This window comes from Nansenia antarctica (genome assembly GCF_963989245.1).
Source record: "Nansenia antarctica genome assembly, chromosome: 19".
Classification (NCBI taxonomy): domain Eukaryota; kingdom Metazoa; phylum Chordata; class Actinopteri; order Argentiniformes; family Microstomatidae; genus Nansenia; species Nansenia antarctica.
In genome coordinates this window covers 16,500,528-16,513,571 of record NC_137692.1, presented here as the reverse complement: position 1 = coordinate 16,513,571, position 13,044 = coordinate 16,500,528, and the positions used below count along the sequence as shown (strand labels likewise).

Sequence of the window (13,044 nt, the reverse complement as noted above, 5' to 3'; positions counted from 1 at the left end):
TGTCTTTGATAAACGGAGTGGCCGTGAGTGTGTGCATAGTTGTGTGTCATGTGTCAGTCGTGGGGAGGACAAAGGATCTGAGGCTGATCTGTGTGTGTGTGTGTGTGCGTGTGTGTGTGTGTGTGTGTGTGTGTGTGTGTGTGCGTGTGTGTGTGTGTGTGTGTGTGTGTGTGCGTGTGTGTGTGTGTGCGCGCGAGTGTGTGCGCATGCGTACAGAGTCTGTGAGCCATACTGTACCCGCCGCCCCTCTCTCTCTCTCTCTCTCTCTCTCTCTCTCTCTCTTACATCCCACTATCTCTGGCATTTCTCTTCACTCCTCTCTATTTTTATTCCCTCTCTTTTTCCCCCCACTCACTTTTCATCCCCTCTTTTGTGGGGGGATTCAAACCGTGGTACAGTGAGGGTCAATGCCGAAGCCCTGCATTCAAACATGTTACCAGCTTTCACTTGAAGTTGAAATCTCATTGAAAATCCCATTGAGAATCTAAACATTTCGTTACGGCCATTTTCTGTTGAGAAATCCAGTGATTTTGATCGATTTGAATATCGACTTAGTTCAAACCATGTTCTATTTCTTTACTTTAGATATTAGTGCCCCCCCCCCCCCCTCTCTCTCTCTCCCTATCCACCCGCCCTTTCTCTCTCCCTCTCTGTCTGCTGACTCAGATATTTGGAAAGCGAGGTGCCAGTTTTAGCATCTCTATCGCCTCCTGTGGGGATGCCCACGGAGAGAGGAGAGGATGTGACCCGGTAGAGACAGGATATGACAGGGGCAGCAGCATGGGAGTGTTTGGGGGTCACCCCTTCAGTGTGTCTGCTTCAGTTCCCCTCTTTATTCAGCCTGGTCAGCAACACCCTCCACTGACTCACTGCAGGAGAATGCCGCGGCACGCTGTGCGTGTGCGTGTACGTGTGCGTGTGCATGTGCGCGTGTGTGCGTGCGTGCGTGTGCGCGTGCGTGTGTGTGTCTGCGAAAAAGAGAAAGCGGCAGAACTATACAACACATACTTGTGTAGCAAAGAGTGTGTCGACATGCACGCCTACAGTACAGGTGCTTAGACATGTTCTCATTGTATTTGTTTTATTTTGTCCTGATATTTGCACTGTTGAGAGGAAGCTGGCAAAGTAAGAATTACATTGAATCACTATTTACAGGTACAGGTCTCCTGTGCATATGGCCGATAAACTTTGACTTTATTTTGAAATGGAAGTGACACAGAAACACTCTGAGCCAGAACGCTGGGCTGTGGGGTGTTACAGTAGGCCTCGGGACCCAGCTCTCTAGTATACAGGCCAGTGGAGACTTGAGATTTGTCCAATATTATGTTTGCGGAGTGGGCAGGCGGGGCAGCCATGTTTTTCTTTGGGCAAAGTGAGGCCAGCAGCTATGCCTTCTCACTGGCATTGATAGATGACTGCCACAATCCAGCCTTGACCTCACTAGTAGAGAGAAAGACAGGGTGAAAATGTAAAGAAAGAGAGAGAAGAGGGGGGGGGGGGGTGAGAGAAACAGAGAGAGGTGTGTCCTGCCGATCATGACCTCATAACTTTTTTTCTCCTTTCTACGTCTTTCTTTCTTTCTTCTTTTCCCTTTTTTTGTCATGAACTCTTTCTCTGTCCTCTCCTGGAAGATTGTTGAGTGAGTGTTGCAAAGCCAGCACAATCAGAGCCAACGGGTTGTTTTTCAACGGTCAACATTTCCTCTCCATAACTCTCGGAGAAGCAGCTGGTTGTTGTGGACAGACAGACACACGCACACACACACACACACACACACACACACACACACACACACACACACACACACCACACACAACAACACACTCCTAAAAGTCCCGTCTCCCTCAACAGAGCTGTGAAACTCTCACTTAAAGCTGGTTTAACAGAATAGAGTTGCTGTCACACAAAAAACTATTGAGAGATAATGTGAGCGCAGCCTATCGACTGTTATTAAATCATATACACGCTCCTCTTCTGTCTTACAGCACAGTCGGTTGATGAGAAGAGGTGTTTAGTTAGTGAAAGAGGGAGGGGGGGGGCGTGGTGAGGGGGGAGGGGGGTTACGGACAAATAGAGAGTTTGTAGGTTGGGGCGGGCGGGGGGGGGGGGGGGGGGGTAGTGTAAATGGGATCTGGGTCTGCAAGCAGCTGGACTAGTTTATTTAAACCTAGCCAGTGCTGAGTGAATGACCTGAGAATGACACAGAGTGGGGGAGGAGAAGGAGGGGGGGGGAGAAAGGAGGGAAGGGTGGACAGAAAGGGAGGGAGGGAGGGAGGGAGGGAGGGAGGGAGGGAGGGAGGGAGGGAGGGGGACATTTTATGACTCTTCAGATGAGAACAAGGAGTGATTCCTGTGTGTGTGTGTATGTGTGTGTGTGTGTGTGTGTGTGTGTGTGTGCGTGTGTGTGTGTGTGTGTGTGTGTGTGTGTGTGTGTGTGTGTGTGTCTGTGTGTGTGTGTCTGTGAGTGTCTGTGTGTAGCTGGTTGTCAATTGTGGCTTTGTTGAAAAGAATCAATCCAAATGTTAGATTTCACTTTAGTGGTTCAATCACATTGAATGACAAAAGAGAACTGTGTAGGTTGTAGTGTACACGAACACACAGTATGGCGGTTCGTGTCGGCATTCACTGGTTTGAACGTGTGTGTGTGTGTGTGTGTGTGTGTGTGTGTGTGCTCTCAGTTTATTAATGGGTTATTTCTTCCCGGTGAGGTGGAAGCTAGGGGAGGCGTAAACTGCCGAAATTGAGAACTTCATATGCATTTAAATAGCTCCGCTAGGAAAGTAACCTTTGTATCTCCAATCTGCATCTCTCCGGCGCTCATTATTAAATTATCCCATAATTGGTCACGCAACAAAGGCAGCTGATGAAAAACACAATTTCTTGCTTTTAATTGGGCATTTCACGTGCAGTTCGTTCTACACCTGTGTGTAGGTGCCTGTATCTGGGCATGCGGATGTGTGTGCGTATGTCTGAATGTGTGTGTGTGTGTGTGTGTGTGTGTTTACATTTTCTTACATTGTGTGTGTGTGTGTGTATGTGTTTGTATGTAATAAGAATGGGATATTAGCGAGGGCCCTGGCACCTGGCACTGCAATCAGTTCTAGTCTTTCGAGAGAAAGGGAGGAACAATTAAAGAAGAGATAGAAGGGAGTGATTTCGGTGAATATAACTTACTCTGAAATAGCACGGCAAAACGCTGTCCTTGCCTCATTTGACTTATTAGGGCTGTTAATACAATCATTTATTCGTTCTTTCTTGCCACCTTCGTTTTTTTCTTGAGCCCACCAGTGGTGTGTTGCGCTGAAATAGCTCCCCCATTGTTGAGCTGTCTGAATAGTCTGGTTCATTGTGCCGTGATGGGAAGGTGGGGACTGAACAGGCCGTAAACGCAGCCCTCTAGCGCCAAGGGGTCGCGCAAAGGTGAACCTATACCCCTTAATGGAGGACGCTTCTCTCTCTCTCTCTCTCTCTCTCTCTCTCTCTCTCTCTCTCTCTTCTCAGCTTTTTGATTGGCTTCTTCACAGTCAGGACGAGGGCGACTGGTCTGGAGAACAGAGCCCTGCCTTTCTGTTTCTCCACCATACTCCTCCAGCCCTCCCTCCCTCTCCCTCTGTCGCCCTCCCTCCCTCCCTCCAGCCCTCCCTCTCTCACTCCCCGCCCCGTTCCCTGGCTGGCATTGTGAGGCGCTTGTCCTTTGTTCCAGCCCCCATGGTGCATCTGGCCGTAGATATGGGGGGACTACTGGGACAGGAAGCTTGGCAGAATGTTGTTTTTTTTGGGGAGAGGTTTCGAGAGGCCAAGCAGTGTCCACCATTTAAAGAATAAGTGATAAGGAAGGAACAGAGAGAGAGAGAGAGAGAGATAGTGGGGAAAGGGTGAGTCGTCACACTAAGAAAGGAAGAGAGAGAGAGAGAGAGAGAGAGAGAGAGAGAAAGAGAGAGAGAGAGAGAGAGAGAGAGAGAGAGAGAGAGAGAGATTCCAAATAGGAGAAGAAGAGGGGAGGATAGAGGTCAGCAGTTAGCCAGCGATGGCCCAGAGTTGACCCCGGCCTGCTATGGAGGGCCTGCTATGAGGGAAGGCAATAAAAAGAATGCCTAGGCCTCTCGACTCCTCCACTCCCCCCCTCTCCCCCCCATCTCTCCCTCAGCAGCGCAGGGCAGGGATCGAGGGAGGGATAGAGGGAGGGAGGGAGGGGAGTCGGTGATAAAACTCCAGACATTCCCTCATTTGATGGTGCTCTGCCATGTCAGTACATTCTTGCATTCCTCCCTCTCTCTTGCTCTCCATCTCCCTCTCTAGAAGGTAGAAGACAAGGAGATAGTGGAGAGAGCAGCAACTGGGCAAGGAGGAGAACTCATTCTCAAAAAGTCATTTGGGGTTAAGACATTTAAGAGTTATAAAACAAGAAGATAGCAGATGCTAGATGCCCATCTCTCTCTCTCTCTCTCTTTCTCTATGTTTCTCTCTCTCTTGTCTCTCTCTCTCTCTCTCTCTCTCTCTCTCTGTCTCCTTTTTTCTTGGCCCCCCTGAACTACTCTTCAACCATCAGTGCCCCCTTGCTTTCTCAGCTTAGCGTGGCTATTGTTTCCTTAAAAGTGGACTAATTCCTCCCTCTAAAGATGAAATGGATGTGTCCAGCGGGGGCAACAGCAGGAGCACATAAATCAAGTCAGAACCCCCATGAGCCTTCACTCCTTGGGGTCAACACAGGTCACAGGGTCATTTCACAAGGATTTAGTCTGAGTAAGGCTGGAGTGGTGTGTGTGTGTGTGTGTGTGTGTGTGTGTGTGTGTGTGTGTGTGTGTGTGTGTGTGTATATTGGTATGTGTGAGTGTGTGTGTGTGTGTGTAGGGGGGGGCGGAGTGACCATGTGCCTTTATAAGGGGCCACAGGGTGAAGAGGTTGGTCAGATGCTATATATGTCAGATAAACGTCTGTCTTGAACACACACATAGACACCTACATCTAGACACAAATATTTCCCACACATAACCCGGCAATTTCAGCTCGTCGTTAGATCTCAAACGGAGAAACAAAATATAGTGTTTTAAACGTGAACAGAGAAATGTTTTAGTTCAACCCTCAGACTCACAATGGCTCCTGTGTTTGGGTCAATGACAGTGTAAAAAAAAACGTCACTGTGTTTGCTCGAAAAGTGTGAGAGGGGGGCTGGTTCCAATGTACTTGTTTTTAATATCGGATGCCAATCTTAAACTGTGTCGGAGTCTAACTAATTGGTAACAGAAAGCCATGTCTTGTTTTGGATTATTCTGAGAGATACACTAACACATCTCTCTTGCTTTCTCTTTCTCTCTCTCTCTCTCTCTCTCTCTCTCTCTCTCTCTCTCTCTCTCTCTCTCTCTCTCTCTCTCTCTCTATCATAGGTTCATAAACGCAAGGAGGAGAATAGTGCAGCCCATGATCGACCAGTCTAACCGTGCAGGCAAGTCTCCCATAGTTACTGTATTCAAGTCCCGCAGGCGAAAGCCTTCCACAACAAGCCATGCACCAGGAGGCTCCTCAGCCGGTAAATACTGTACTTTACCCCCCTCCCAAATAAAAAACCTACAACAGTTATGGGGGCTCAACTGGAGTGACTGACCACTAAAAAAAAAGGCCCGACTAATCTCTTTGACGTGCTATTATTGGGTTGACCAGCACGATAACCAATGACAAATCACATTAATCGAAAACAAATGTGTCTTCAACAAGGTTTGTCTAGTCTTAAAAAAAACTGCCTCCTTTCCGACTGAACGAAGAAAAACAAAAACTGACACCCCCCCCGCCCCCCCCCAACTCAAACCAAAACACAGAGGAAGTTGATGTGTTTCTTTTCTTGGTTGACTTTTGTTTGGCATCTCAGCTCTCTCCCCCGTCTTTGTTGCCCCCCCCCCGCCCCCCATTTGTGGCTGCTGGTGAGCGGTCCCCTGGTGCATGGCTTGGTTTGGACTGCCGTAAACTTTATTACCTGTAATAGGGGTCAGGGGTCATCTTGGCATTAGGGGCTCAGTAAAGTTCAAAGGCATTCAGTGGGGCTGAGCTCTTGTTTTTGCTTGAGTGACCCCCAAACAGCCCTATATCGGAGGTAAGTGGACTTCTATGAGCGAGCGCAGGGCGAGGATAGAGGGGGAAAAAAAGAGAGAGGGGTTCTCAGGTTTCTGTTCTGCGACTACTACTCAGTACTGCATGTTTCAACACATTTTAGTGAGCTTTGTTAGGACCATTTTGAGCTTAGGGGTGGTTTTGGGCTGTGGCTTTCTCCCCCCAAAAAACCTATGTCTGTGAATGTCACACAAACAAGATGGTCGACTTAAACAACAACAAACCGTTTTAATTCGATAAATAACAACATACTACTACTGTATGACCCTGACCTCATTTCTTGCTCAGAATATTTTGGTCTCTCCTTCCTAGTCTAACATCAAAGGTGTGGTCGAAACATGTCAATTGTCCACCACAACAAAAATCACCCTCAAAAACAGGCTAAACTCAATTCGATTTTAGTTAGTTCTTAGTTAGTTCTTAGTTAGTACCTAAGATTTACCACAGAACTTAAGATGACGGTTGGGAGAGGCAGGGAGGGAAGGAGAAGGAGAGAGGGGCACCACAGCCCCGAGAACAGCCCTGTGCGTGTATAGAAACAGATGATCTTTCTTCAGCCACCGAGTCTTAATTAAAAGCACTAATTGACCACTGTCCCCCCCCCCCCCCCCTCCCTCGGCCCCCACCACAGTAAGTCAAGGAGCCCCCTACAACCCAGATGGCCAGCCTATGGGGGGGTTCGTCATGGACGGTCAACAGCACAGGGGAATCAGACCACCTGGTAAGACCCTCAGCGTGTCTCTCTCTCTGTCTGTCTCTCTCTCGTCTCTCCTTTCGTGTGGTCTGGTCTGGGGCTACACTCCCACCCACCCCCCCCCTCCCTCTGTTTTCCCCAAAAACCCTTAGTGTAGTGTATACACATCCCATGCGGTGATCTAAAAACACACACGCCACTAGGAGAGTAGTCCAGGTGTGGTCAATCACATGACACCCTCCCTCATTCCCCCCCTTTTTTGTGATCTCTCTCTCTCTTTCTCTCTCTCAAGCTCTCTCTCACACGCCATCACATAATCCCAATGTTCTGTCCTTAAGCCTCTCTCTCTATATACTGTATATATATAAATCCCCTGTTTTCTTGGATTCTCTCTTGTCTCCCCCCTGTTCCCTAAGTCAGCAGGGTTTGGCTAACCGGCTAGCCTACTTCCCCCACCATGGCCAGTGCCAAAGCACTGATATACTTCTATTTTGTCTGTCGATTTGCTTCACAGAAACCTCCCTCTCTTTCTACCATGCACTGTAAATGTGTGTTGTGCTGCTTGGGTAACCCATGCTCTACATCGACCTCTTTTCTTATCCCCCTGTTTCTCTTGTTCTTTTTTTGTCTTTCTTTCTCACTATAGGTCCTATGAGTGGAATGGGCATGAATATGGGTATGGAAGGGCAGTGGCACTACATGTAGCACTCCTCTAGTCCAGCCAGGCAATCGCAAAGCAACAATGGGGAAGTAAGTACACAGAGTTCGATGCATATATTTCTCTCCCTCTCCCCCTCTGTCTGTCCAGCGATAAGACCCCTTTGATCAGGGCCAAGTGTGTGTGTGTGCGTGTGTTGTGTGTGTGGTGTGTGGCGTGTGTGTGCGTGCGTGTGTCTGTGTGTGTGTAGCTGCTTTTGTCTCTCCCGCTCCCACACACTCGTTGACCACATGACTGAAGAGTACACAGTTATATCTGAGGCGGGCCAACAAATGACGGTAGGTAGAGAGATAGAGAGACAGAGAGAGAGAGAGAGAGAGAGAGAGAGAGAGAGGGGGGGGAGGAGAGAGACAGAGAGAGAGAGAGAGACAGAGGAGAGACAGAGAGAGAGAGAGAGACAGAGATAGAGAGAGAGACAGAGATAGACAGAGAGAGACAGAGAGAGAGAGAGAGAGAGAGAGAGAGAGAGAGAGGAAAGAGGGGAGACTGTTTGGGGGACAAAGCAGAGGAGGGAGGGAAGTGGTAAGTGGGGATGAGGATGGGGGGTTTGGTCGGGGGGGAGGGGGGAGGGGGGGAGGGAGTCAGAGGGGGGGCAGGTGGGACGTAACCATAGCAACAGCCTGATTGGCAAAAATGTAAGCAGTCGGCAGCTGTGCAAGGAGAGAGAAAGTTGCACATCCCCAAAGTGTCATAAATCTGCCTGGCTGCAGTTGATGCTTGAGTTACATTAATACACTAACCAGCTAGACAACACTGGATAGAGAGTGCGTCTACTCTCTCTCTCTCTCTCTCTCTCTCTCATCTCTCTCTCTCTCTCTCTCTCTCCTCTCTCTCTCTCTCTCTCTCTCTCTCTCTCTCTTTCTCGCACCTCAGGACTAAATAGACACCCACATAGTATCTCAATATACACTATACAGGCTTCATCGTTTCATATGAAATATGATGTGTATTGAACTTGAATCTGGACCGGTACTTACGTACTGTGTGTCTGTGTCTCTGTGTGTGTCTGTGTGTCTGTGTGTGTGTGTGTGCGCGTGCGCGTGCATGTGTGTGTGTGTACAGTATGTGTATGTGTGTGTCTATGGTAATAGGATTACTCCTGGCACAGGGAGGGGACATAAACTAGTGCAAAATGGAGGTGGTACTCAGCAGGGTATGCAGCTTAGCTGGGGCTAATTGACTAGATCCAAATTAAATATGCCATCACCGGAGGTGTGACCAATGGATTTGACTTATTCAGTTTACAAAAATAGAGACCATTAACCCTCTACTGAACGTCTGAGTGTGTAAGTGCGACCTCAAAAACGTTCCCCCTGTATGCCTGTATCTGCTGTAGTCATCCGCAACCCTAAAACAAAGAAGTAAATGGAACACGACCACACATTGTTTGCCCCCCCGTCTGATTTGAAATGCAGGGGGAGAGTTTTTTTTTAGAATACGGTGTGTGTGTGTGTGTGTGTGTGTGTGTGTGTGTGTACGTGTGTGTGTGTGCGGGGTGGTTTGTATTGTCCAAGCAGCCTCTTTTCAGCAGGTGCCGAGTTTCCCAGAAGACCTGGCTTTAAACAGCCTCAATTTGCCTGCTGAATCCTGTAATTGGGCCACCAGAGGAATCCGCGATGAGACGGGCAGAGCAGAGAGAGAGTGGGGTAGACGACGGAGAGAGAGAGAGAGAGAGAGAGAGAGAGAGAGAGAGAGAGAGAGAGAGAGAGAGAGAGAGAGAGAGAGAGAGAGAGAGAGAGAGAGAGAGAGAGAGAGAGAGAGAGAGAGAGAGAGAGAGAGAGAGAGACAGACACGCTGAGGGAGAGTAGAAGGGGGAGGGGGGAGAGAATGCGATAGAAGAGGTAGAGGGTGACAGAAATATGTCGCCATGGCCCGAGAAGTACCAAGCTGCTGCTTTATGGCTTCATCACCATCCACCATTCTCCTAGCTTGTCTAATTTAAATATTGTTACTTTCCCTTTCTAGGTCAATTAAATGTAAGTGATGTGTTATATCCTTTCATGACCAATTAAATTAATAGGTTATTAGAGGGAGAAAAAAAACGGAGAAAAAAAACGTTATCTTATTTGATTTGATTAAGAGACCACGAGTCCATTATATTTTATAAGCAGTTTTCATTAGTTGGTGGCTGAATTTTTTTACCTCAAGGCTAAATTGAGCAGTTATTTGCTGGGGAGTCCCGGGACCTGAACGAAAAGGTGTGCCTAGCAGTCACACTGCAACATTACTTAAAACTAAAGCCAATTAGACCTACTTAGCGAGAGCATTATGCTTTCTACCCATGACGATTATGGAGCTTATAGCTCTGCGAAACAATACACCTGTCAGCCCAGATAAAGCCCAGCAACTCAAGCAGAAGAGTGGGGAGTCTTTGATAGAGGGGAGAATGACTGTTTTATGACCGGCCCCCACCCTCCCCGCTCTCCGTCTCCCCCCCTCCGACTTCCACGAAAATTAGCCAAGGGTGGCCAAAACTGTAATTTTCATTTCCAGGACAATAGTTATCACAGTGAGGGAGAATTAATTACGGGGCGGATGGAATTTTTCGTGCTGTCCCCTCCCCCCCTTTCTCTTAGCTTCTCAAAAAACGTTGGCCGGAATGCTCGGCTGAACTTGGGTCTGTAACCCCTGTGCTGCCGGTCGGCTGGAGGCCTTTTGTCCGGGGATTCATTCCCTCCAATCATTAAGCACAAGTTGGTTAACCCTCCGCCAAGGGGTCAAGATCTCCCCTTTTACCGAGGGCTGAACTTTTACTCTTAACGAAGAGGCAAAAACAAGTCCCTATGGGGGTTTTTTGGCCCCTTGTATTGTCTGGGTGAATGTCCCCCTGTTGATTTGGCCCCGTTGGAATCCCGACAAGAGAAAAGAAAAGGGAGGCCAGGAGCCCCGATGTATTGATTGGCTTATTAAGTGGAAGACCCTATTAGCGGTGAGGTGTGTTCTTTCAAGCACACGTGTTATTTACGCCACGATGAACAATTTTTCTAGTCTTTGTCTTAAGCACTCGTTAAAACGTGTTCCTTTAAAAAACACCCAGATGAACAAATGCCGTAAAGGAGCATCCGTAGTATTACTAAGGTATTGCGTATTAGTTTGACCTTTCGCAAGGTGGGCTCGTGAAACGGGGATACCTATCTTTACGCGAGTCACACCTTTGTTTCTAAAGCCGAGGTGAACATTGATGGATGAGGGAATGACAAACGAGTGCCCTGTGTCTACTCTGCTTTTGTCCCAGGCTGACGAAACGTCCTTTTCCTTGCCGTCATTGTAGTCTCCCCTAGTGGCCTTTCTAACTTCATTGTGTGTGTGTGTGTGTGTGTGTGTGTGTGTGTGTGTGTGTGTGTGTGTGTGTCACACACGTGTGGACAGGTCTGTGTGGTCTCAGGTAACAACAATCACCTCTCCTCTTTAATTTGAACACAATGGTCAGACTTCTCTGTGGTACTTTTTCACCCAGAGACGACTGAGAGAGGCGTTTGGCTATTGTTCACCTAAGAGGGAAAGAATAAGAACTTCCCTGAGAGGGCGAAGTATAAAAGTGGGTTCTTTTACCTAATTTTTCATGGCTGAGGCCTCTCTTCCTGGTCTAGGTTGAGGTTTGATGATATGACTGTGAAAGCAAGTCTTTGATTGATGTGTTCCCCTCAAGATATACGCAGAGATAAGACAGATAAAGCGACCCAGATATTAGACGTAATGAATGTCAAACCATTCTACAAGACTAAATCGTGTTTGGATTCAAGTTGTCTTTGCGATATAATGATCGATTTCATAAAGCTTCATAAAGGCCATTTCCCGGTCATTATTGGTCACTGTAGCTGAGTTTAATAAGAGTGAGTCACACCTTCATACAAAGGCTATCAGATATTACAATACGATATGAACGATGGACCTTAGTGTCAGTTAGATTGTGTCAGTTCTCTTGTACTGTGTTTACTGTGGCATTACTTAGAGATTAACACTGTTAACCTTCTAAGAATCACACTCACACACACACACACACACACACACACACACACACACACACACACACACATACATACACATGTGCCCCCTATCCCATGACCTCAATGAAGGACAGGCTATATGGCCCAGATTACTCTGTGTTTGAATATCATTCTGAGGGTTCCTTCCCTGTTCCTTCCCTGTCCTCCTCTGGGAGCCTGATAAGTACTGTTGTCAATGTGGCTATTAAGTATTCAGAGCAGTCACAGCTACATACATACAGTAGTCACCTGAGGATACTCACTATCACTACTTACTATAGGATTACTCTTGTCTGAACAGTTATTTTAGGAAGTCTCTCACGTTCCCCTATAGAAAGTGTCACACCATCCCCCTCCACTTGATCAGGTTGCACAGTAGCTTTGTATGGGGCGGCGGTGGCTCAGGAGGTAGAGCTGGCGTCTTATGATCGCAAGGTTCGGCAAGTCGGCGGTTCGAACCCCGGCTGGCCACACGTTGAGGTGTCCTTGAGACACTGAACCTCAAATTGCTCCCAATGAGCGGGCCGGCGCCTTGCATGGTAGCTTGCCGCCATCGGTGCGTGAGTGTGTGTGTGAATGACAGGCCATTGTAAACCGCTTTGGAATAAGCCGCTATATAAGTCAGTCCATTTACCATTTGTATGGTTTAATAGTTACTGTTCCATAGGACAGATTATGTCAATGCTAATTGATTTGTGCACGATGCCCACAGTAGCATGAGATTATGTTACCTGATTTTGACTCCTTTTACATGATATTGTCTGGGGTAGTGATGAACTTTGTGTGTTTTGAATTTGTGCTGTATTGAAAATATTCAGATAAAATATTCCCCACTGGTCCACCATTTTGGTCCTAGTCTGGACCACCATTATGCACTGTGTTCAATAAAAAGTCGATGTGCCTGTGAGAAACGTCACTAATCTTCCATTTTGATTCTCTTCCCGCAGGACTGCAGGGCATGCCAGGTGGATTACCTGTCTCACAGCCGCCCGCTGGGCACAGGGACTGGACTGCCTGACCATAACGACACCTCATCACCCCCAACACCAAACCGTGGACTCCCCCACACACCAACTCTGCTCAAGTGCACTGTGGGCCACCCCTACGTCCCTACCATCCTGGACCCCGAGCCCCTAGCCAACAATGTTAATGCACAGGAGGAGGAAACGACCCCCCCACCCTCCCCACACCCCAACCACCCTGACGTGCCCCCCCTTACCATCCTTCAGCCCCCAGGTGTACATCCCCGTGGACCCCCTCTTCTCTGGTGGGTCAAACCCTGGACTTCCCACCCGTCATACTAAGGGATTCCCTTATAAAAAGCGATTGCAATTGAAAGAAATGAAATACAAGAGACACATTGGGGTTTTTAACCCAGAGGCGAAAGAGGCACCTGCTAAGTACTGACTCCTTGAGATAAAAGAGACCTTCTTTTGAAGAGTGACACTCTTTTTGGGCAGCAGATTTGGACCAAGGAGAAGCCAATGTCTGTATTCGACGGGACACTAGCAAACAACAGGTGCCCTTAAAAATAGGATTGAAGT

The 13,044-nt window shown here is 47.9% G+C and overlaps 1 protein-coding gene across 1 annotated transcript in view; it reads left to right on the top strand.

Annotated features, from left to right (window-relative positions):
• meis1b (Meis homeobox 1 b) overlaps positions 1–12,541 on the top strand; it is a 75,967-nt gene extending 63,426 nt beyond the window's left edge. Inside the window, 2 exon segments of the mRNA XM_080549223.1 lie at positions 7,443–7,546; positions 12,448–12,541. Coding sequence (XP_080405349.1) covers positions 7,443–7,501 — 59 coding nt within the window. The 3' untranslated portion in view covers positions 7,502–7,546; positions 12,448–12,541.
• The last annotated feature ends 503 nt before the right edge of the window (positions 12,542–13,044 follow it).